This window comes from Cetorhinus maximus, chromosome 15 (assembly GCF_964194155.1).
Source record: "Cetorhinus maximus chromosome 15, sCetMax3.hap1.1, whole genome shotgun sequence".
Classification (NCBI taxonomy): domain Eukaryota; kingdom Metazoa; phylum Chordata; class Chondrichthyes; order Lamniformes; family Cetorhinidae; genus Cetorhinus; species Cetorhinus maximus.
In genome coordinates, this window is record NC_135893.1 from 1879631 (window position 1) to 1905759 (window position 26129).

The 26129-nt window shown below is 41.9% G+C and overlaps 1 protein-coding gene across 3 annotated transcripts in view; it reads right to left on the reverse strand.

Annotated features, from left to right (window-relative positions):
* LOC144690357 (rap1 GTPase-activating protein 1-like) overlaps positions 1–26129 on the reverse strand; it is a 573401-nt gene that overhangs the window by 323202 nt on the left and 224070 nt on the right. For all 3 annotated transcript variants that reach the window (XM_078557766.1, XM_078557759.1, XM_078557772.1), the window contains exon 2: positions 16196–16231. Coding sequence is in view for 2 of the 3 variants with exons in the window: in XM_078557759.1 (XP_078413885.1) it covers positions 16196–16231 (36 nt within the window). In the remaining variant the exon portion in view is untranslated. The remainder of the gene's footprint in view (positions 1–16195; positions 16232–26129) is intronic.

The window sequence follows — 26129 nt, forward strand, 5'->3', positions numbered from 1 at the left end:
TAGCTCTGTCCTTGTCTCAATGAGATCTGGCTCATTCAGCCTCCAATTCGCTCAGACATCACACCCACATTTGATTTATGAAACATCCAAAAAAAGATACATGTTGAAGCTTGTCCAATGGTGGAATCATTGATTCTGTGATTGGACAACATTTGCTAAATAATCCTCAGTGTGCTAAGAATTACGCTGACAACCAATTTAAGATTGTCAGTCAGCTCGCAATGTGGCACATTCACGTGTACTGGAAGCCAAGTATAATAATACAGAAGACCTTGTTCTTTGCAGACTGAAAGAACATGTACACACATTGTACCTATTTCAGCTAAACAGAATAAGTGACATCTGTTTGCTGACTCATTCCTCAGGGCAATGCCTTGACCAATCAGGGTCAAGCTACCTGGTTTAAATTTCAAACAACGCTTGGCAATTAACTGTCAATCGTCATCACTAGTACATTCTCCATGGCCATGCCTCTACCAGTCCAGAGTCCACTTGCCAACTAATCAACACGCTCTTCACATACAGTATAAATTGTTGTTTTCCCCTTCTATTGGTATTCTTGTGAAGTGTCCTCATGAGTACAAGATGAAAAGCTTTGACATATCTCGTTTCTCAGCAACACTCAAGTTCTGTACTACCAAAAGACTATAAACATCTAAAACCAAAAAAAAAGTGTAATAGCCTGATGGTAACAGTTATCCTATAATAAATCAATGCACACAAAAGCCATTTGAAGGAATTACATCTTAAATTAAAGATTTTTGCACCCAACCGATGTCAGTGCTGGGGAATGGAACAGTTTCATCTTTGTGTCTATATTGTCAGTATTAGGTTCTTTCAGCTGAAGGTTAGTGTGGTGAGTTGGAGTGAACCATCTCTTCTCCCCTGCCCCACCACAACAAAAGAGAAATAACACCTCTGTGAAGAAGATAACAGAGGGTAGCATTTGATTTAAGGACATTAAACATTGCATGGCATGACAGTAATCATTACCCTAATGCATTTAACTCTAGCATGAAAGAACAGCCCAGCCACACCTGTGACCTGATTACCTTCTTGAAGAAGAGGATTGTTGTCCGGGTAGACTTATTCTCATTGGGAGAGAAAAGAAGAGATCTTCCCTTCACAGAACTTCCATTTTGTTCTTCTTCCCACCCTCTCCATCACTGGCCATTCACTTGCTCAAGACTTGATACATTTTTAACTTTTCTCACTTCTGATGAAAGGTCATTGAGATGAAAACGTTAACTCTGTTTCTCTCTCCACAGATGATGCCAGACCTGCTGAGCATTTCCAACATTTTCTGTTTTTGTTTATTCTCATTAGGGCCTGGATTGGGATTGGTCAAGCTCAATTTATGTTGTACTAACAGGGAAAGGAAGGAAAAGGGGGACTTGTATTAGTTCAGTCTGGGCTGGATCTGAGCTTGAAACCTGGAAGTGAAAGCACAATGTGCTGACCCACTGCACCACAGTCTCTCAAAATAGCAATATCCCAAAATAATCAGCAATTCTAGGCTTTTAGCACATTACCCTCATGATTGACGTTGTGTCTGTTATCATCATTGTCCTCTGTCAGGATTGATAGAGATGACTAAAGGTAAGGCTGTTGGTAAATTTTACCATTTATTGAACATTCTACTAAGTACAGTACAAGGTTTAGCATGAGGCTTCTCATAGAACTATCTCTGTTGTCATGTTATCTTACATCACCGATGATGTAGACTGTATATTTACATACTTAACATTAACCCTTAATACTACATCTCCCCCAAGCCTTTGGTTCTATTCAATACACTATTTACATTATCCTACATTCAGAAGGCCAATATTGGATTTTTCCCCTTAGTTTCGTAAAAATATATTGAAGATCAGTGCAAGGTGATTATTGAGCACATGAAATATGAATTCTATGGACTAACTTTACAACTGTCACTGTAAACTTCTCTTTACCACTGGTATTTACTTCTTTCACTGTCACTGGGTCAAAATCCTGGAACTCCCTCCCTAACAGCACTGTGGGTGTACCTACACCACAGGGACTGCAGCGGTTCACAAAGGCAGCTCACCACCACCTTCTCAAGGGCAACTAGGGATGGGCAATAAATGCTGGCCTAGCCAGCGATGCCCATATCTCATGAATGAATAAAAAAATAGGCATTATTCTTTTCAATAAAAGACTTTAAATGCCAAAAGGATTTTGTACAAAAAGCAAATTTCCACAAATCTATGATGTTGTGCACAATGTTTGCAAACATAAGAAAGAACTTAGATTATACAATGCTTTTCATAATTGCTGAAAAAAGAGACATGTTATGAAAGCTTTTCATCTTGCACTTAGCAGGACAGCTATGCTAGATAAACCAACAGCGAAGTGAACAACAATTTATACTGCATAAGAAGAGAGTTCTGATTGGTTGGAAAGTGGACTGTGATTGGTAGAGATGTTGCCATGGAGAATGCAGCAGAGAACAGTTAACTGTTAACTGCCAAATGTTTGTTTCAAGTTCAAACCAGGCGGGGCGACTCTGATTGGTCAAGGTATTGCCTTGGGGAATGAACCAGGGAATGGCCAACCCTCAAGCTTTTGTTTAGTTGGAAAAAGTGTAATGTGTGGACATGCTCCTTCTGTCTGCAAAGGACAGGGCCCTGTGTGTGAATATATGTGGCTTCTAGCATGCATCTGTGGCTTCTCCATGGCAATGCCTCTACCAATCAGAGTCCACATGCCAACCAATCAACGCTCTCATCTCATGCAGTATAAATTGTTGTTCCCTTTACTGCTGGTATTTTCTTGCAAGCTGTCCTGTTAAGTGCAAGATGAAAAGCTTTGACAGCATCTCTCTTTTTTCAGCAACACTCAAGTTCTGTATGTTTTCATAACTTCTGGACATCCCAAATGCTTTCCAGCAATGAAATACTTTCAAATTGGCCACTGTTGAAATTTAGGGAAACATGACAGCTAATTTATGCTCAACAAGCTCCCACAGTCACTACAGACAGGTGAGCAGATAATCTGCTTTAGTGACATTGGCCTGGACACGGGTATGACCACCCTGTCTCTTCTTTGAATTGTGCTATGGGATCTTTTACATCCACATGATAGAGCAGATGGGACATTGCTTTAATAATTCATACAAAAGACAATACAGTGACAATACAGCTCTCTCTCCACATAACACCAGACTAGATCTCAGACGGGATTATGTGCTCAAACCCTTCACAACTCAGGTATGTGGTATCCTGTTCTTTAGGCACTTATTTCAACATTGAATCAATCTTTCCTAGAGGCTTGAACACACAACTGACACCACAACTTTCAAATGACAACATTAAGAGTATTTAGGATATTTTGTGAAAGTATTAATAATTTAGAATAACAGATTATGAGCTAAATGTTATCTTTGGTGTGAAGAAGGTACATATTTGGGATTGGTGGGATACAGGACATACAGGTGGGTACGCACAGAAGAGGCTCCCATAAGAGTATAAAAACAGCCAAAGAACCACTAGGTCAGAGGACAAAAGTGTTCCCTCCTATCAGGCAAAGGCAATGATGTGTTGGAGAAAGTGGGTAAGTATAGCAGAGTAACAAGCTTACATAAAGCTTCTTCAAACATGGAGATGGCAACACTCCTGGCTGAATGATTCCTTGTTACACAACCCTGGCTGCCAGCCATTGAGTGATATACACCCACTCACCCAGTGGGTGGGGGTAAGTATGTGAGCACCCTGAGACGGAGAGTGAGCCACACACACACACACACACACACACACTCTGACCCACTCACACTCTGGTCACTTTTATTAATGACTTTTTTTTATTAATTACTCCTTTTTAAACTTTACAATTTATTGCTTTGACATGACTTCATTTTTGCTCAGCAATTGTCCCTTTTCTTAGTACCTCAATTTGTTTTTGGAAATTCAGTGTAATGTTGCGCCAAACCTTATCTTTCCAAAATGTCCTCATCGGCCCCTTGAGTGAGCAAAAATTGTAAAGGCCCAGCCCCAAGTGAAAAGGGTGGAGAAGCCTGCGCTACAGTTGTTCTGAATACACATCCATTCGATGGACTGGCTACATCAGGGACTCAAAGTGCTGTTACATACATGAAGGCCTATTTTGGCTCTCTCGTACACACACCCACAACGTGGTGATCTGAGATTGCAAAGAGGCTGGAATGCTGCTGTAGGAATGACCCAATGAGTTGGGATGCTCAGGTAAGTTACTGACCTTGGGGGGATATAAGGATTTGAACACATATGGCAGTAGGTAGATCAAAGGATCCTTCTTGGGTTAGTTCTTGGCATTGTTAATACTGAGGAGGAGAACAATGAAATTACAAACTGGTATTAATAAATGTGAATGTGTGTATAATTGGCAAATGGGTTTCAACACAGGTAAGTTTAAGTTGTATTGTAAATTGTAAATAAGTATTAATTTGTAGTAAGAAAAATAAAGAATTGACAGATCACTTGAAAACAATGGGTTAGACGAGCAAAGGGGCCTGAGAATATAAAGATACAAATACACAAATCACTAAAGTAGCGATGGGGGTCAGTAAGGTTGTTTAAGAAAAAACCAAGAATTGGGGTTTATGTCTGGAAGTATAGGCTTGAAAAGTAGTGAAATTATATTAAACGTGTGTTAAACCTTGGTTGGAGCACACATGGGAATACTGTGTGCAGTCCTGGTTTCCACCTTATTAACATGATATAGATGCCCTGGAGGAGGTAGAAAACAAGATTTATAAGGGTAATGTTAGGAATCTGAGGTTATACAAATCAAGAAATCCTGAACAGGCTGGTGGGGGGAGGAGGGGGTCTGTTTTCTCTTGAAAAGAGAAGGCTGAAGGGTGAGTTTACAGGTCTTTAAAATTCTGAAAGGTTTTGTCCGAGGGGACACACAGATGGCTAGATTTTCAAATGCAGTGGGATTGGGATTGGGATTGGATCGGGTGCAATTTAAAAATTGCAGTCCCAGAGATCTCTATGCCTCCGGGCAGATTCCAATTTTTAAACTGGGGGTGGGGGGAGGGCAGGGGGGGTGGTGGGGTGTTTCGGGGGGGTGGGGGGGTGGCAGGAGCCTCCTCACCTCCAATTAAACTCCCATTAAGCTCCTTTAGGTCAAGACTGTTATTTTCAGAAGAGACATTAATGAGCCTGAGCAGCCTGGTGCGTGTTAACGCACAGCTGTTGTGTTCAGAGTGGGTGAAGGGAAAGGTTTCTTTATATACGTTGAAAATTATCCAGCCCTCGGGGTCTTGCTCCGGTTTGTGTGCAGTACCTCTGTTTCATCTGTTGGACACCGTCTCATATTTTTAGGCTGCTTTCCCTCCGAGAAGCTGCCTGCTGTACTCAGTAAGGCAATGGCAGGCCCCATCATGGCTGCCGTCTGCCTTTGCCGCTCGCACTCTGCAGGCAGCTCCTGATTCTTGGAGACAATTAGCACCACCAGTTGGATGCGGAGCTCGCCTCCTAACCAATTAGCACATTTACATTTCAGAATAAAGCTCCATGAGCGACACAGTTCAGGCATGAGCTCAGGAATTTATCTAGGGGCCGGATTCCCGAACCTGCTTTAAAAATCCACCCTTTCTACGTGTGGGGAAGAGGCCTTTAATAAAACATAGCCACTAATAAATCTAATCAGGAATTCAGGAGAAGCTTCTTTGCCCAGACAGTGGGGAGAATGTGCTACTCGAGACAAATAGTATACATACGTTTAAGGGGAATTTGGATAAATACATGAGGGAGAAGAGGAAGAGAGAGTTATTTGATAGTTAGATCAGGAAGAATAGGCAGAGATGCGAGTGCAGCACCAAGGTCAGCATGGAATAATTAGGCTGAATGGCTTATTTCTGTATTTCCTAAGTCAACCTTTGTAATTCTATGAAAATTTGAATATGACAAAACGACTTGGGTCAGTTAAGCAGCTTAGTTTCATGTGAGCAGCAGAGAAGAAAAGCAGAGAGTCAGAACAAGGAGAAGACATTCACCTAAAAATCCGTAATTACTTCCTTCAAATCAATTTCCTATGGAATATTACCTTTGCCAAATTCATTAAGCAACAGTCGAAGACTGATAACAGTCACTGCATTATCATGGATTCAGTTACACAGCCCAGCTTTCTCCACCTTTATTGAATCGGAATTACTTACCCATGCTGCAAAATCACATCATTACTACAGTTTTAATGGGACTTATTGCACTTTCACCGGGGCTCCTCACAGAAAGAAATTCAATTGTTCAGTTGTCAAAGTTGCATTTTAAATTGGAGTCAAAACCTAAAAACAAAGCATCTCCTATTCAACTTTCACTAAACAGCGCAAACAGATAAAAAGCAGTTATTTTGATATGAAAGACTACATTCCCTGTATATGAACCAATGATGATAAATGAACACACACTAAATAATTTAAGGGGAGCAATTTTTAGACCATCCCAGTGAGACAGAAAACCCACGCGACTGGGGGAAATGTCAGTTTTACACTTGACCCTAATGTAACTTTACAGTGACTTCAATAGAGAGTAAAACCTGGGTGGGTGGGGGTGGGGGAATAAAATCAGCATCGCACTCCATCCTGTCAGGAAACTGACGAGAGGATTAACATTAAAATTCGCCCTTAATTGGCAGAATTAGTGGGTTAATTTTCTGATAGGAGCTGGCGATGGGGACTGCCAGTGTGCTCACAAAAAAAATGACCCCTTTAGATTCTCACCTGAACTGATTTCTGATAAACTATCGGAGATCCAGGATGTCCAACAATGGCCCCCGACTATATCAGGTGACACTACACTCTTAATATGATTAGTTTCAGCCCCTTCTTCTCTATTTTTTCTTTATTTTTTTAATGGAATTTGGGCATCGTTGGCAAGGCCAGCATTTATTGCCCATCCCTAATGAGTGAACTGAGTGGCTTGTTGGGCCATTTCAGAGGGACAGTTAAGAGTCAACCACATTGCTGTGAATCTGGAGTCACATGTAGGCCAGACCGGGTAAGGATGGCAAATTCCTTTCCCTAAAAGGATATTAGTGAAGCAGATGGGTTTTCACAACAATCGATGATAGTTTCATGGTCACTATTACTGAGACTAGCTTTATATTTTAAACTACAATGCAGTTCATTGCGAGACTTGTCTGACTCAGTGCTGTGATGAAGGGCAGCAGACAGGTTTAGATTTTTTTTTACTTGGAGTGGGTTTCCAGGGAGAAACTGCCCCAGTGCATTTATTCCTCGTCTGCCAGTGACAAGAGGCTATGGTGATTCTAACCACTGGGCTACATTGCGATGGCCCATTGATAGAATGCTCTGCTGGAATTGATGGTGGAGGCTGAACCCACAACAACATATAAAAAGAGAAGTTCTTTTTTATTCATTCATGGGATGTGGGCGTCACTGGCTGGGCCAGTATTTATTGCTCATCTCTAATTGCCCTTGAGAAGGTGGTGGTGAGCTGCCTTCTTGAACCGTTGCAGTCCATGTGGTGTAGGTACACCCACAGTGCTGTTAGGGAGGGAGTTCCAGGATTTTGACCCAGCGACAGTGAAGGAATGGCGATATATTTCCAAGTCAGGATGGTGAATGGTTTGGAGGGGAATTTCCAGGTGATGGTGTTCCTATTTATCTGCTGCCCTTGTCCTTCTAGATGGTAGTGGTCGTGGGTTTGGAAGGTGCTGTCTAAGGAGCCTTGGTGAATTCCTGCAGTGCATCTTGTTGATGGTACACACACTGCTGCTACTGTGTGTCGGTGGTGGAGGGGGGTGAATATTTGTGGATGTGGTACCAATCAAGCGGGCTGCTTTGTCCTGGACGGTGTCAAGCTTTTCAGTGTTGTAGGAGCTGCACTCATCCAGGAGAGTGGGGAGTATTCCATCACACTCCTGACTTGTGCCTTGTAGATGGTGGGCAGGCTTTGGGGAGTCAGGAGGTGAGTTGCTCACCGCAGGATTCCTAGCCTCTGACCTGCTCTTGTAGCCACAGTATTTATATGGCTAGACCAGTTCAGTTTCTGGTCAATGGTAACCCCCGGCAAGTCAATAGTGGGGGATTCAGTGATGGTAAGTGTCTAATGTAAATAACAAACAGTACACGGATGCAGTGCAGGAATGGGAGTAATTGGATAGCTTTTTCAGAGTGTCAGCATTGGCATGGTGGACTGACCATCCTTGCAGTAAAATGTATATGATTCTACAATGCTTCCACCTTAAATGATTTTATCTTGAGAGTAATTCATCCAAATTGTCCAGACTGCAGTGAGAGAGTGCTGAATTCAGAAATGATTGAAAATGATACAAATGTTGGAGATCATTATCCCAGTAGAGTGAACACCACAGGCAAAACCCATTAGTTCCAGTTTCTCCTCCCCCTGGTCTCTGGATCTTCTCAATTATATTTGGAACCACATACATACCATCGAAAGCATGACTATTTTTGAGTTAAGACATGACAAGGACTACGCGTCAGTCAGCAGACAGATTTAACGCCATGTCCAAGAAATTTGCAAAAAACAATTTGAACTATATTTGGACCGGCAGCTGACTAAACTATCACCACAACATCAACAGACTTTATCTCAGCCCAGGAATGAGACAAAACAAGAAACGAGAAACCTGAGGCCAGCAATTTACTAATCAAACAAAGCAAGATTAAATCTTAGATACGATTGTAAAGTCGTGTATGTGGAGGAAGGTCATGTGAGATTTTTGTGGTGAATTTGAGAGTAACTCCCACAGAGAAGTAACAGTAATGAGTGTTACCACCTCCAACATCCAGAGCTGGCAAAACAAACCATTATATAGGAGTGAGAATGGGCAAAGCAGTCCCTTAGATTGTCAAACTCAAATCAAACCAATACAATTAAATTACATGAAAGTGGGTAATGTTTCAGTATAGCTTAAAATTACTATTGTATTTTTAACACATATTGAGATCTAAACCTGTCCACATAAATGCAAACTCATTTTATTCTCGAATTCAACTGTTGAAAACAGCTCATGTTGGTAACGTTTCAGAGGCAAATATGTCCTCAATACCCTGCCAGATAGATCTTACACAGCACAACTGTGACAGTGCAGCGCTCCCTCAGCACTGACGCTCCGACAGTGCGGCGCTCCCTCAGCACTGACCCTCCGACAGCGCGGCGCTCCCTCAGCACTGACCCTCCGACAGCGCGGCGCTCCCTCAGCACTGACCCTCCGACAGCGCGGCGCTCCCTCAGCACTGACCCTCCGACAGCGCGGCGCTCCCTCAGCACTGACCCTCCGACAGTGCGGCGCTCCCTCAGCACTGACCCTCCGACAGTGCGGCACTCCCTCAGTACTGACCCTCCGACAGTGCGGCGCTCCCTCAGCACTGACCCTCCGACAGTGCGGCGCTCCCTCAGCACTGACCCTCCGACAGTGCGGCGCTCCCTCAGCACTGACCCTCCGACAGCGCGGCGCTCCCTCAGCACTGACCCTCCGACAGCGCGGCGCTCCCTCAGCACTGACCCTCCGACAGTGCGGCGCTCCCTCAGTGCTGACCCTTTGACAGGGCAGAAGGAGCAGCGCAAATCAATTGGCTGAATTGAATCTGAAATATTCTATGATTTTCCGATCACTAGAATACAAGATGGTGAAAGTCTGGGCTGAAGATTTGGTTTTAGATTCTATTCCACTGAGGATCTTGGGTAAGAAATGTACAGGGGGTGTCTGTCTGATTGAAGTTATTTTCCAATGTGACTGGACTCAGGTGAGAAGCTGCCAGACTGAGGGATGTTTAATGCAGAATTTTCAACACATCACCTCTGGGCCAATTACTTAGAGGAACAGAAAACATGACAGACTCACCTCTGACCCCTCATCATGCAGGTTCAATCTTCCTCAGCAGACATCACATCTGCTTAAACTCACTGGACACAGGAGGGACAATGAGATTTGGCCAATTTAGCAGCAAAAATTCTGAAAGCAGGTGAACTCTGATTTCGCCAACAGATGAACTGCCCTTTCTGAGTACAAGCCTAACCTCTGAAATCACATCAAATGTCAAAAGTGCCGCTGTTAATTAAGTCAGTGAGAAAATGTAAGCTTTAAGTGTAAAGTTAATGAGCTGGTGCAATAAATTCAGAAGATCCATGGCCAGTGGGAACTTTTCAAGAAGTGACCTCTGGTGGACAGAGCAGGTAGAGCACGAAGCTGCAGAATTCAGCCGGCATCATAAACTAAAGCGTTGCTGCCATCTAGTGGGAGCATTAAAAACACCTAAAAGTCGCTTCTCCCCACAGATCGTTAACAGGATAAGAAAGTCAGGGACAATGTAGATCTTTCTCATAGGTATTGCTTACCTTAAGGAGGCGTTCCCTGCGTCAGCAACTGAAACAAAACCATCGACCAAAGCTTAATTTTCAAAGTTCAACAAAGGCTTTTTTTTTTTAAATCGTTCCATTGGATGTGGGCACCTAGTTGCCCCCTTGAGAAGGGGGTGGTGAACCTTACAGAACCCCTGCAGTCCCTGTGGTGTAGGTACACCCACAGTGCTGTTAGGGAGGGAGTTCCAGGATTGTGACCCAGTGACAGTGAAGGAACAGTGATATATTTCCAAGTCAGGATGGTGAGTGATAGGTCTCGGTTTAGTTTCACTGTGCCATTTTTTTGATTGTTAATAAAGAGTTGGCTGGTTGTTTGGAATTTTCTGATGTAAAAACCCAATCAGTGCTCCAATGCTGTGTGCAGGATTTATTTGAATCAATGTGCAAATTCTGAGCTTTGTTTAACCCAATACCCATCCCTAATTTGAACACAGTGCAGCCAAATGCGACTCTGTGCTTCCTATTTCTAATATCTTGATGAATGTGCAGCCCCAATCATGTCATTAAATATTGCATTTGTGGAGAGACAGTTAAAACCTTCAGGAATCCACTAAAGTACGATAAGTGAAAATATTTCCGCTTTCGCAAGTCCATCTGCAACAATTTGAACAGATATATTTTTGAACAATTATCTCAGAGCACTGTGGATATGTCAATCAGCTCATTCAATCGATACCTGCACAATGTTTTATGGAAATGATAACAAAATGTGCTTTTTTTCTGTTGTACCTGTAGGCGCTGTTCAATTTCAAACCAGAAAGAAAAGTCACGTTTGCAATTCAGTCTCCAGCCCTTCGACTCCCACAATTCAATCCTGACCTTCATTCCTGGAACTCAGGAGACTGACTGAAGGCAAATTGATAACAACCAACTGCAACTTGTACAACGTTTCACATGTTAAGGAGCAACACCGAAAGGGGGAATTGATAAACAGCAGATAGGAAGTGGGATTCAGCGGTGAAGACTGGGAGGAAGAGGCTTTTGGGGAAAGGGGTGACGGCAGTGAGGAAACAGTAGTTTAGAAAGAGAGTCCCAGAGGTAGCTGGCTGAAATTTTCCACAACTATTTGGGAGCTTCTTTGACACATCCCTTGTGAGGACAGGCTACACGATTATTTAAAAAAATGCACGTTTCTGTCAGTGATGTGGGAAATTCAATAAAATGTTATAAAAATCTATAGTCATCCGAGCAAAGGAGTCTTGGCTTTTACTGTATTCGCATGACATAGTCTCCACAACATCTTATCATTTGTCCAATACTGCGAATAAGAAATATACCTTAAAAATTGTCCTGGGCCCAATTTAAAAATATTCAAATTTAACCACCGGAATGATTTGCCACAAGTCTGGAGTTCTCCCAGTGGTTTAGTGATTCGTGCACCATTTAAGATGTAACTGGAGCATGGATTCCTGGCCTGACATAAACTAGCTGATTACAGATGAAATAACATGAAGCGTGTTACCAAAGGCTTTAGCGCAACAATCTAGGGACATGGGGGAACCTGCTGCAGCCGGGGTCCTGGACCTGACTCAAAGTAAAAAAAAAATGAGGAAGCTAAGATTGAGGGAGAAAGTTGAGTCAAATGATATTGTGCATAAAACAAATACATGTTACCATGAAAAGGCATTGGGACTGTGGGAAATAGAAAAGGGTTTCATGAGATAATTAGAAAATTAATTTGTCTTATGCAGCACCTCAACATCCTCAAAACTTTACAATCAAATTACTTTTGAAAGGTGGTCACCATTGCAAAGTATGCAAACATAGCAGCCAATTTGCACACAGTAAGATCCCACAAAGAGCAAATGGATGGCCAGATAATCTGTTTTTGATAGTGTTGGGTGAGGGATAAATGTGTGAGGAGCCCTTAATCTTTTTCAAGTAAGTGCACAGGATCTTTTGAATCCATCAGAAGAGACAGTGGGTCCTTAGTCTAAAAGATGACACCTTTAACAATAATAGCGCTTGAAGTGTTGGCCTAGATTATGAGATAAAAAGGTATCAACTGAGCCAAGCCAACTTGCAAGGAGCTACTGCAAAGAGAAAGAATTAAGGAATATCCCAAGACCAAATGGGATGAAGTCGATGAAGGGTCCTATTGGGTTTGTTCCAGATAACCAAGCCTCACATCCGGCTATTTTTTAAACAAGTCCATTTTCCTGGTCTCAATCATCATTCCGAGGAACCCATTCTGGTTGTATTAATCAGTTAGTACATCAAAAAGGGACATATTTATTGAGCTTTTCCTCTTTATAAATGTATATTTTTAAGTATTGCTGAAAAAAGAGACATTATGTCAAAGCTTTTCATTTTGCACTCATCAGGACAGATTCGCAAGAATACCAAATCTAAAGGGAACAACAATTTATACTGCATGAGAAGGTGGTGCTGATTGGTTGGCAAGAGGACTCAGGTTGGTAGAGGTGTTGCCATAGAGAATGCACCAGGGAACAGTTAACTGCCAAGCTTTTGTTTAAATTCAAACTTGGCAGGTTGACTTTGATTGGTCAAGACATTGCCATGGGAATGGCAATGAACCAGGGAATGGCTGTCCCCCAAGTTTTTGTTTGGTTGAAAAAGGCACAATGTGTGGACTTGCTCTTCCTGTTTGCAAAGGACAGGGTCCTGTGTGTGTAGCCTCTAGCACGTGTAAGTGAGCCACACTGCAAACCCAACTGATAATTTTAAATTGATTGTCAGTGTAATTCATAGCACACTCAGGGCTGTTCAGCAAGTGTTGCCCAATCGCAGAATCACATCTAATGTTGGACTCTGTGTTCTGAGTTTTGCAAGCACGAGCTGGTTGTCTATGGTCAGTACAATCCACCAGTTGTTGGGATGTACAGCCTACATTCCTGACATCACACCACACTGGCATTTAAATTCATACACCACATTACTCATTTGTATGAATCTTTTTGCCTTGACAGCAGCATCCTGTTAGTGGAGAATACCACTCGTGTTGCTACTGCATAGGAGCAGTGTGAAGTGGCTAGCTTCACCTGCTGCTCAAATATTTCACACACCTTGCCTGAGGTAGGCTGGGTACTTTTCAGGACCAAAATTGGGTGCCTTAGGCCCATGAGTTGCAGGATATACAGCAAACAATGATCTGATCAAACATGCATACAAACATATGAATTGGGAGCAGGAGTAGGCCACTCGGCCCCTCAAGCCTGCTCTGCCATTCAACACGATCATGGCTGATCTGATTATAACCTCAACTCCAGATCCCTGCCTACCCCCAATAACCTTTCACCCCCTTGTTAATCAAGAATCTATCTAGCTCTGCCTTAAAAGTATTCAAAGAGTCTGCTTTCACCACCTTCTGAGGAAGGGAGTTCCAAAGACTCACGACCCTCAGAGGACAAAATTTCTCCTCATCTCTGTCCTAATTGGGTGACCCTTACCTTTAACCAGTGGCCCCTAGTTCTAGATTCTCCCACAAGAGGAAACATCCTCTCCACATCCACCCTGTCAAGACCCCTCAGAGTCTTAAAGGTTTCAATCAAGTGGTAGCTATTAATCATTTCAATCAGGGTCGACATTATCCTGCAGGATAGCGTTGATGCCCCTATTTCAGCATCAAGCTTGCACAGGGAGCAAATAGTTTGGGCTGTATTTATGAGGTTGTCGATAAGGCCAATCTTATTGCGTGTGGAACTGTAGGAATCCCAAGGCGTATATTGACCAGCGAAGGTTGGCTTGTGGTAGACCATGGTAGAGAATCCCCAGGCAAATTTCTCAACTAGCATGTTGGGGAAAGGGAGCTCAGCTGACTTCTGCATTTCAAAGGTGAATTTGAACACAGGATGGAACCCATTAAGGTCTGTAAGGAAACTCTTACAAATCGTATCCATTGAGATTGCTGCTGCTGAGATGACCACACAGTCCTGCTCAAAGGCAAGTTACAAAAACACTTGTTGGACGCTTTTGTAAGAGGATTTGTCCTCGTAGTCACTGCGTCCAGGTGTACATGGGCTGCCCAACACACTTTATGCCCTGTCGGTTCATGACTGTTTCTGCAGGACATGAACAGGCCAAATGGTTGGGTGAGTTTCTACAACCAGTTCTGAACAAGTTTTACATATTCACGGTGAAGGATTCCTTCACATTTGGAGAGGCCAGACAGGACTTGCATATCAATAGCAATGCTGTGTCCATGTGCTTGTTTGACATTGTTAGCCTATTCAGCAGTATACCGCTCAAGGAAGCGGTAGACAATTGCACTGCAGCACCATATCACGGTGATCTGGGTGCACCGCCATTGTCTGCATCTGTATTCATAGAACTTACAAACTCAGCAACTGGCACAGTTGAGTTCCATTTTAATGACACCATGTAGACCCAATAAACGGTGTTGCCATGGGATCTCCTGTAGGCCTAGCTCTGGCAAACATCTTTGTCGGTCTCCACAAGAAACGCATTTTCAATGGAACGACACCTAACCTCCTGCCCCTGGCATATTTCCAATATGTAAATGATTTGTTTGATTCTGCAGTTGCATCTAAGAATTTCCATACACAACTTAATGGACTCCATCCTGTGCTCAAATTCACATTAGAAATGGAGCAGTTAAATGAGCTCCCTTTCCTCGATGTGTTAGTTGAGAAATCTGCCAGGGGATTCACTACCACAATCTACTGCAAGCCTACCTTCACTGGTCAATATACACTTTGGAATTCTTACAATTTCACACACTGTAAGATTGGTCTTATTGGCAGCCTTGTAAACAGGGCCGGAACCATTTGCTCACCATGGAAGCTTGGTGCTGAAATAGGGGCATCAAAGACATCCTGCAGGATAATGGCCGCCCTAGTCCGATCATTTCGCGCTGTATATCTCACAAACTCATGATCGGGCCAAAAGCCATCACTTTTGGCCCTGAAAAGTGCCCAGCCTGCCTCAGATTACCCTGGGAGGGTAAGGTGTCTCAAAAATTTGAGCAACAGGTGAAGCTAGCTGTTTCACTCTGCTACTATGCAGTAGCAACACGAGTGAGATTCGCCCCTAACAGGATGCTGCCGTCAAGCCAAAAAGATGTTCTGCCTATCACACAAATGAGTAATGTGGTATATGAATTTCAGTGCCAGTGTGATGTGAGGTATGTAGGCTGTACATCCCAATGACTAGTGGACCACATCTTTGCTAAACTTTGGAGTTCAACCCAATTTTAGAACAAGATTTTGATATTTATAGGAACCATGTACTCAAATTAACACAGCTTCACATTATTGAGATTTCAGTATCCATGAATTTATGAAACTGGTGTTCTTTTACTGGGGCTAATTTCCCAATAAAATTGATTTCATGTAGCAGTTTAATAGGTAGATTTTGGTAGGAATTTTGGTAGGAAGATTGGGGGATAGCCATTCCCTGGTTCATTCCCCATGGCAATGCCTTGACCAATCCAGAGTCGACCTGCCTGGTTTGAATTTAAACAAAAGCTTAGCAGTTAACTGTTCCCTCATGCATTCTCCATGGCAATGCCCCTACCAATCAGCACTCTCTTCCCATGCAGTATAAATTGTTGTTCCCTTTGCAATTGGTATTCTTGTGAGCTGTCCTGATGAGTGCAAGATGAAAAACTTCAACTGTGTCTCTTTTTTCAACAATACTCAAGTTCTGTTATTACCAAACAACTATTTGAATTTTAATGTATTAATCCTAAAAAAACTGAGAAAATCATATTGATGAATACATTTTCCATTCTACTGTCGCCACATCAAGTTACCATAACTTTTTAAATATTTGTCCTCCATATTATAGAGAAAAACAACACCAAATAAAACATGATTTTAGCAATAAGGCTCTCTCTGTACATGTCAGATAGAAAAGTTACTTACTGTGTACTTCTCAACCAAATAAAAGACTTATCGATCCTGAAAACATAAGAAATAGAAAGGAATTAGACACAGAAATTTAATTGCCCGGTAATTATTTGAAGATTAGAAAATGGTAAGGCATCAACACACAAATACCGTACCTTTAGAGCACAAATTTAAATCTGATGCAAGTTACATGACTTGAAACAGGAGGCACATTATTAAACCTGTATTAACATGACTAATTTCTCTAGCTGGGTTTCTGAGTTTAATATGTTCAGTTGAGTCTGTTCCTTTACTGCTCATCATACTGTTTACTCTAGAATTCAACATAATCCATTATTACAGTAAACTCTAAATCTTTGCAACTATATCATTTGTATTAGTGCCCTAAAGAAAAACAGAAAATGCTGGAAAAACTCAGCAGGTCCGAAGAAGGGTCATAACGGACTCGAAACGTTAACTCTGTTTCTCTCTCCACAGACGCTGCCAGACCTGCTGAGTTTTTCCAGCATTTTCCATTTTTCTTTCAGGTTTCCAGCATCTGAAGTATTTTGTCTTTATCTTGGTATCCTAAATGTTGCCGCTTATCCAACTGCATTTTGCAGTCATGTTGTTTTGAGAACACTTCAGTGTCACGATGTGTTATCTGGCTTTACCAAATTACTATTTGAGGGGTTATCACAATCTATCCCTGTATTAGGCTTAAAATAACACACACTTTGCATTGGAGTTATTTTGCTAACTGAACTTAATTGGGAAATTCAGAAAGTTAAATTCAATTAAGTACATAAAACAGTGACAAATAAGAAAACAAATTAATTTCGAATGATCTAAAATGACATGGATCTGAGCTCTAAGCAGCTCAATGCGATTAAAGGCTTTAATAAATAAAATGGGCCAGGCCAGGGATTAATACCATTACATTATTGCATGGCCATTGAACAAAAGTCATTGTAAACCTCTTAAAATACATTTCTGCCAACTAATCCAAGCAGATGTTTTTATGTTTAAGCTCTCAGAGGACTAGGAACAAGGGTAGAGAGCAGAAAGCTCCCTCGATCGTTTTCATACTGCAGGATTACCTCAATTTTAAAACTCTCATCCTTGTTTTCGAATTGCTCCAGAGCCTCACCCTTTCCGATTTCTGTAGTCTCATCCAGCCCCACAACCCTCCAATTCTGGCCTCCTGAGAATCCCCAATTTTCATCGCTCTACCATTCGCAGTGCCTTCGGTTGCCTGGGTCCAAAGCTCTGGAACTTTGTCACCACCCCCGCCGAGCCTCTCCACCTTTCCTACCTCTCCTTTTTTAAGATACTCCTTAAAATTTATCTCTTTGACAATTTGCGGCTCAGTGTAAAGTTTGTTTGAGAACAATCCTGGGAAGTGCTTTGGAACCATTGCTCCCTCTAATGTCCTTTCAATGTGTGCGACCCCTTTAAGATCGCGCCACACGGTTACACCCGTGAACGTCTTAAAAGACCACTGCACGTCCCATTCACAACTGCTGTGTAGCCTGCAGCTTGGAGAGAAGGGTGCTTGGGACATTTTACTGAGTTATAGCTGCTATATAAATGCAATTTGTTGTTATACAAGTTTAACAGAGAGTTATACTGCACTCAGCGTAGAGAACAGCAGAGTACTATCCACAACGGCTTAGACACACATTCAAACACTGCTCACTGACATTCAGAAACCATTTTTAGGTTAGTGCAAGTCCAGCTATATGGATCATTTAAAGATCATTTGTCAGATTGGCCAAGAACCGTTTTGATCTTTATGTTTTAAATTCATTTTCCACTGGTTACCATCACATCGCAGAGGGAAGCGGAAGTTTGAGGTGCTGAGGGATTACCTCCTGCTCAAATCCAAATGGAGCCAGGATTGGGTCCAAGCTATATTGTTCCTTTTGCACAGATCCAAACCTACTGCCCGGCCATGTAAACAAACAGTGTAACTGGTTCATTATCACATTGACAATGTGGAACAATCCAGACAGTTTTAAAATTGTCCCAGGAGACTTTGCAATAGGAGCAGAACATTCACAGCAGATAAGGAGGCCATTCAGCCCATTGTGTCCATGCCAGCTGTAAAAGAGCCATCCAGCCTAATCCCACCTTCCAGCTCTTGGTCCGTAGCCCTTTAGTTTATGACCTTTCAAGTGTATATCCAAGTGCTTTTTAAATGTGATGAGGGTTTCTGCCTCCAGCACCCTGTCGGGGAGTGAGATCGAGAGCTCCACCACTCTCTTAGTATAATTATGTCAGCTGTCACGATGATGGGGCTTGTGCATGAGTGCTATTAACCTGTAATTTTACCGAATGACCAAACATATACTGAAAACTTTAAAAAGGACTTTATAAAGACGAAAGACACTGACTAAAGACAGCTGCCACAAGTCACCTGACATCTGGTATTGCAAGTTGACCAGCTTTTGGAAAGTTCCACTGTGAATTGCAATTCAGACGCAACACATTTCTCTGGAGCTCCACACCCGAGGATTCAAGAACCACTTCAAAGGATTTTCTGAAAAGTACTGGACATAGCATTTGCATTTCTATAAGACTACCTCTCCAGTGGAGATGGAAAGTCTGCTAGAACAATGGTTATATGGAGGTATGTCTTCCTATCTCATAAAGATGGATAGCGACCCATTCAGGGAGTTAATGGTGATGGCTGGGGCATCACAGAATCTACTCCCCACCCCCCAGGCCATGAAACAAAAGCAATCGTCAGTCCAGAAATTCTTCTGAAATCATTATGGGGAGAAAGAGGTCACATGACTGAAGTAACTATTTTAAAATCTCTTTAATACAAGGTGCTAAAAACAGAAGCGGTCAGTAATCTGGAAAATCTGCCAATCTGAGCAGAGAAGAGCTCCATTCTCTCCCCTCCCAAATTAAGACCCTATCTCTTACAGTTTAAACATCCTGCATAGAGGTAGTGAATTTTCCATTGAAAGGAAACTCAAGTGCAAAACTCATCAACTTCTGGAAAAGACGGATTAAAGGGAAATTGACCCTGGCAATTGCAGTTACATGAGCTTCAGTACAACTCCTCAAATCTAAAGGAATTTGGAAAAATAAATTCTGCCATACCCACAGGGACCAGCCAAGGACTAAACGGGGAGCTCTCAAGTATTTTGTCCTTCAGCATGGAATTTTAACTTGGCTAAGAAAGTAACTACCTGCAGTATAACTTGGAAATTTTGCATGTGTGTGTCTGTGTATGTGTGTGTGTGTGCGTGAGAGTGTGAGAGAGAATGTGGGTTGTGAAAGTCGAGAAGTGCGGGCTTTTAAAACCTTTATATCTTTACCTGGACAACTTTTTAACTCAATAAAAGCCAACCTCTTTTTGTTTTAAATCCCCAAGAAAGTCTGTCAGACTTGTTTCTTTGCGATCAGCACATAAATGGTTAAATACGGACGTTGAGCAAATACCTTTTCCTGCTAAATCCTTTAACAAAACCTGTTATGGTCAGACCTGGGGTAGCAAGTAAGAAAAGTCATCTTTACACCGCTCCCCCCCACCCCCCCACCACCACCCCCACACCCCATGTGGCTGTAACGCAGCCATCAGAGAGGAATAAAAAGCATCAGATCTACATTCCTTTTCAGCTTAGCCAGGCTGCAGAGACACTTGCTCAATGTTCATCTCAATTTAAGGAGGAATATATCACCTTGCTTCTGTTAGACTATTTCTTGTTGCCTAGTGAGTCAATGGTCAGTAATTCTGAAATTTTAGTGATTACTCTGACAGAGAATAATTTTCAGTGATCAATAGGAACAATCATTGTTTGAAAAAAAAACAAACACAGAGGCCAAACTGGGTTCCTTATAATGAATCAATGTGCGCTCAGGACCAAGTAATGCTGTTGAGAAAATCTAGCAATAGGTCACAACAAGCTGACTGCTCATCCTACCCATGATTCCAGAGTACTGTCACCCAGTGCCAACGGAGTAAGAACAGGATCGAGAGTTCGAATCTCACCATATCAAGTTCGGAAATTGAATTCAAAATAAAAGCAGGTGATGACTATGAAAAGATGTTGGATCCAACTAGGCTCAGTAACACCTTTTAGGGAAGGGACCTTCCACACCTCCTTGGGTCTGGTATCAATGCAACATCAATTCAATGCTGTGTGTTGCCTTTTAATTCCCCACTGCCCAGGGTAATTAGTATTGACAATAAATACTGTCCTGCGAGTACTCCAGGAGCAGATGGGGAAAAGGTCGGCCCCTCTGGCAACAGACATTTTGTGCCTGTGCTAACTCTTTGGTGGGACTATTCCGTTCATCTCACTCCCCTGCTCTTTCCCCATAACCCTACAATTTCCTCCCCTCCAAGAATCTGTCCAATTCCCTTTGAAAGTTATTATTGAATCTGCTTCCATCCCCCTTTCAGGCATCACAACACAGATCATAACTTGCTTTGGAAATTTCTCATGTTCTTTTTCCAATAATCTTAAATCCGTGTCCCACGCTACCAACTCTCCTACCACTGGAAACAGTTTCTCCTCATTTATTCTATCAAAATCCTTCATAATTTTGAAAGCTAATAAATCTCCTCTTAACTTTCTCTATTTGAAGGGGAACACCACCTTTTTATCAGTCTGCTCCACATAACTTAAGCCCCACATCCCTGGTTTCAGTCAAGTAAATCTCCTCCTCCCCAATCCCCTCATATTCTTCTTAAACAGAATTGGACACAATACTCCAGTTGGGGCCTAACCAGTGATTTCAAAAGCGTAACTTCCTTAGGTCTAAAGCATAAGATCCCATATGCGTTTTAAACAACCTTATCAATTTGTCCAGCCGCTCTCAATGATGTCCCACTGAATGCTTTTAGCTCTTCCTGTGGGGAGATGCCCCCCTTCCACTTAGTAACTGTCTTAAGTGATCCCATCAAAATCAGGAGCCCAACTGCCTGGAGAGCTACCTGGAAGGACAGGTCTACATCCCATTGTTCTGTGGTGCATCATTCCCGAGAGTGGCCTTTAGACAAAACATTAACAAGCATAGCCACCATATTTTTAATTGCATATTCACTAAGTGCTCCATACTCAGAATCCCTGAAGAGTTCTCAATAGCTCATTTCCTAACTGTTCAAGTAACTTAAGTTTCCTTAAGTTGTATATTTCTGTTAAAAATTGGAGTTCAAGGTCATCTTACTTTATTCTAAATTTGATACTTGGTCGTGTAATTTGGTGTAACACTTCTCACTGGCTAGTCTCTCAAAGTTTAAAACTAGTTATATGTAAAGCTTTTGATTTTCACTGAAATAAAATGTAGTTCTACAAAGATTTCAACAAATGTGAACAAACTACAATCTGAAACGAAGGATTTTGGTAGCTTCCTCATATCTATTGTTTATTTATAGGATTTTATGGATCTTATATCTACCTTGCACTGGATGCCCAGAATGGAAAGTGCCCTATTTCCCATCTTAGATATTGTTGGCTTATAAACAGACTTGCCATTTTTAGCCATCCAGCAACACACTTCCTTTATGTTGCTTCGCCAGAGCACCTGTCCATTGATATAGTCATCAACATCCTATGGAATCATCTGTTGAACATTTACCACCTTGAAATGTTATTAGAAAATTGGATTTCAGTAACTGAATACCTTTTACATGTTTAGACACAAACTGAAAAGCTCATTGTCAAGTCTGTAACCAAGTCAAAATTGAGCACAGTTTATTAACAACTTTTACATGTGACGTTGCCTGTAAAGCATTTTGGGACATCACAAGATTGTGAAGAGACACTATAGAAATGCAAGTCCTTTTTTATTAATAGCTGTTTTCGTAAATGTACAATACAGAATGGATTAAGAGATATACAGACCAGGGAAGGTGTCAAGGTTGATCTCAGGTCAATTCAGTACAATCTACAAGCATCCTTAGGTTAAGGAGAGGATTAGGAACACCTTCGGTCTGTCCGCAAGCATGACCCAGACCTCCCTGTCGTTTGCCATTTCAACACTCCACCCTGCTCTCATGCCCACTTGCCGGTTCTTGGCCTGCTACATTGTTCCAGTGAAGCTCAACGCAAACTGGAGGAACAGCACCTCATCTTCCAACTAGGCACTTTACAGCCTTCCGGACTGAATATTGAGTTCAACAATTTTAGATCATGAACTCTCTTCTCCATCCGCACCCCCTTTCCGATCCCCCTTTTTTCCAATAATTTATGTAGATTTTTCTTTTCCCACCTATTTCCATTATTTTTAAATGTATTTCCATCCATTGTTTTATCTCTACTTTTTAGCCTATTTCGATCCCTTCCCCTCACCCCACCCCCACTAGGGCTATCTGTACCTTTATTATCACATTCTTTAGATAATATCACCAGCTTCAACACCTCTTTGTCCTTTTGTCTTTGACATCTTTTGGTTATCTCCACCTATCACTGGCCCTCTATCCAGCTCTACTTGTCCCACCCCCCCCCACCCCCCTTAAACCAGCTTATATTTCACCTCTTTTCTAGTTTTCCTTAGTTCTGTTGAAGAGTCATACGGACTCGAAACATTAACTGTGTTCCTCTCCGCAGATGCTGTCAGACCTGCTGAGTTTTTCCAGGTATTTTTGTTTTGGATTTCCAGCATCCGCAGTTTTTTGCTTTTATATTAGTTAGAGAAAGTTCTCCTTTGGACTATTCCAAGGAATTATACATGTGTGGGTGTTAGTAAGCACAGCATGGGCTTGATTATAATCTCTGATCAAATAGCTGATTGACAGCCTTCCTTGATCAGCGTTAATTTAACACGTTTCAAACAAAGGTGTTAGTACTCGAATTAAAACAACGCTGATCCCAAAAAACCTAGGCTTTGAGCTGGACTCAGGGTTTTTATTAGGAATTTGGACAAAGAACCATTGAATGGTCTCCCATAACTTGACCCCTTGTAGATCAAAAATCTGGCTAACTGAGCTTTGAGTATATTTAATGACTCGGCCTCTACTGCTCTCCAAGGTAGAGAATTCCAAAGATTAACAACTAACTACTTGAATCACCACAGAAGATGTTACACCTGCCCCTTTACTTCCTCTCTCCTCACCGTCCAAGGGCCCAAACACTCCTTTCAAGTGAAGCAGCATTTCACTTGCACTTCCCTCAATTTAGTCTACTGCATTCGCTGCTCCAAATACGGTCTCCTCTACATTGGAGAGACCAAACGCAGACTGGGTGACTGCTTTGCAGAACACCTTCGGTCTGTCCGCAAGCATTATCCAGACCTCCCTGTCGCTTGCCATTTTAACACTCCACCCTGCTCTCATGCCCACATGTCCGTCCTTGGCCTGCTGCAATGTTCCAGTGAAGCTCAACACAAACTGGAGGAACAGCACCTCGTCTTCCGACTAGGCACTTTACAGCCTTCCGGACTTAATATTGAGTTCAACAATTTTAGATCATGAACTCTCTCCTCCAACCACACCCCCTTTCCGATCCCCCTTTTTCCAATAATTTATATATTTTTTTAAATGATATATATATTTTTTATATATATTTTTCTTTTCCCATCTATTTCTATTATTTTTAAATGTATTTCCATGCATTGTTTTATCTCCACCTTTTAGCCCATTTCGATCCCTTCCCCCCACCCCACCCCCACTAGGGCTATCTGTCACTTGCTCGTCCTGCTTTCTACCCTTAATGTCCCCATTAGCACATTCCTTAGCTAATATCACCACCGTCAAGACCCTTTTGTCTATGACATCTTTGGCAATCTCTTCTTTGCCTCCACCTATCACTGGCCCTCTATCCAGCTCCACCTGTCCCACTCCCCCTTAAACCAGCTTATATTTAATCTCATTTCTATTTTTCCTTAGTTCTGTTGACGAGTCATACGGACTCGAAACGTTAACTGTGTTCCTCTCCGCAGATGCTGTCAGACCTGCTGAGTTTTTCCAGCTAGTTTTGTTTTTGTCTGAACTACTCCATTGGCAGCAGGTGGTTACTTTTAGCCATAAGCACTTATATGTTCCCGGGTAGTTTTGTTCCTCTACCCCACCAAGTAATATGTGACCCAATTCCTCCTACCAAAATGAACCACTTCACACTTTTCTATATTGAAATTTCATTTACCATTTATCCACTCTGTAACCTGTTCACGTCTTGCTGCATTTTGATGCTGTCCTGAATATTATTAGTTATAAACCCCAATTTGGTATTGTTAGAATCCCCTCTCTCAAGACTGATTTTTTTCTTTTACAAAACGAAAGGAGTTGGCACGATCTGGACATGTGGGTGATAACCTGGGATTTTTACTAAAAGGTTATAAGCTCCTCTTGGAACTGTCAGCAAACAGGCCCCTTCCAAGAAATCACCTGACCTCTATGGTACTTGAGGAAGATCTGGTTGTTTTGAACTGCAAAAGCTTTAATTGATGGGGAAATGAAACTAAAAAAGGAAGGTTGGTTACTTGCTGGAAACCACATGGTGGGGGGAGGGGAAAAAAACGTTTAAGTTGCGAACCTGCTGATTTTGAAGGCAGTTTTGTTGGGGAACAAGCTGAGAAAGGAAGGCTACCCTAGCTGGTTCTCTCTCTCTACCTTGTCTGAAATTGTGTGTGGGGCTATCAACCTGTAGCCAGAGAACACTCATCTGAGTGTAACTGGCCTGCATTTGGACCTGCAAAGCTGAGACCGGTTGGTGAGAACTTCCAGGCATCCACCAGGACCTGTGGCCCATCTTCACACGAGGGATCTCCAGGTCGACAGCGTCGATACCCTGCAAACTTTATCCTTTATTTTATGATGCCCATCCTCTGAAGCGAGACTCTATCTGTTTGTCCTTTGTTTGTCTGTCTGTGTGTGTGCTGGGCAATTCTTTAGGAAGAGATCGATAATTATACTTCCCCAATTACAATTGTGTGTTAACCAGTACTTGCAACTTGTTAGAAGTTTTGTTTTAAAATAAATTGATCATTGAGTTTTTTGAAAGAAGCCTGGTCAGAGTCTCTTTTCTTCTGTGTACTGGAAGAGTGTAGGTGAACAATTAGCCATTTCAGTGAGAAAGTTAAATATTTTAATTAATGGTATAGCCTGCGGGTAGCGGGACTTGATAATTCACACACTCCTCTCATCCTGGTCGTAACACTATCATCTGCCAATTTTAATATTATGGCTTCAATTTCGGAGTCCAAGTCATCTATGTTTGTGAACAACAGGGAATCCCAACACTAATCTCTACAGGACACTGGTTCCCATTTTGTATTAGTCTGAAAAGCTTTCCTCAACTCCAACTCAGTGTTTTGTATTACTTTTTCAACCCATTCTGCTCCCTGTTTCCTGACTCCACACCCACTAATCTTTAAATATACACAAATAAAACGAGCTTCCCCCATTACAGTATTTAAGATAGACAGTGCTTTTGATTTTAATGGAAACACTCAAGAAGCCCAGAATGCTCATTTTTCTACAGAACATCAAAATCAAATACTGTTAATTACCCAGGAGTTAGGGTCAATACTGTACATTACACCAAGTGATAGTGGTTTGAAACATCTGGCCAAATTCTATACTTTACTCTATTTCTCTTGTGCTAAATGCAACCCTTTTGTTAATGGATGTATTATGGGAACCTCAGGTTATTGATTGAACTTTGCAACATAGTAAAACCAGGGCACAGGTGACTGGTTCAGGTGTCACAGGCTTTAGATGACACAAAACTTATAAAAACTCACTGACTTAGAGAGAATTTTCTAAACCTGAAAACCTAACAATTAACTACAGATGGACACACTTAGACCTCATTCCACTTTGAGATCGAAGCAAAACTGAACTCCAGCCGAAAGGAAAAACTAAAGCTCTAAAACAAAAATAAAAATACCTGGAAAAACTCAACAGGTCTGACAGCATCTGCGGAGAGGAACACAGTTAACGTTTCGAGTCCGTATGACTCTTCAACAGAACTAAAGCTAAAGCTCTGTTTTGAGACAATTACAACTTATT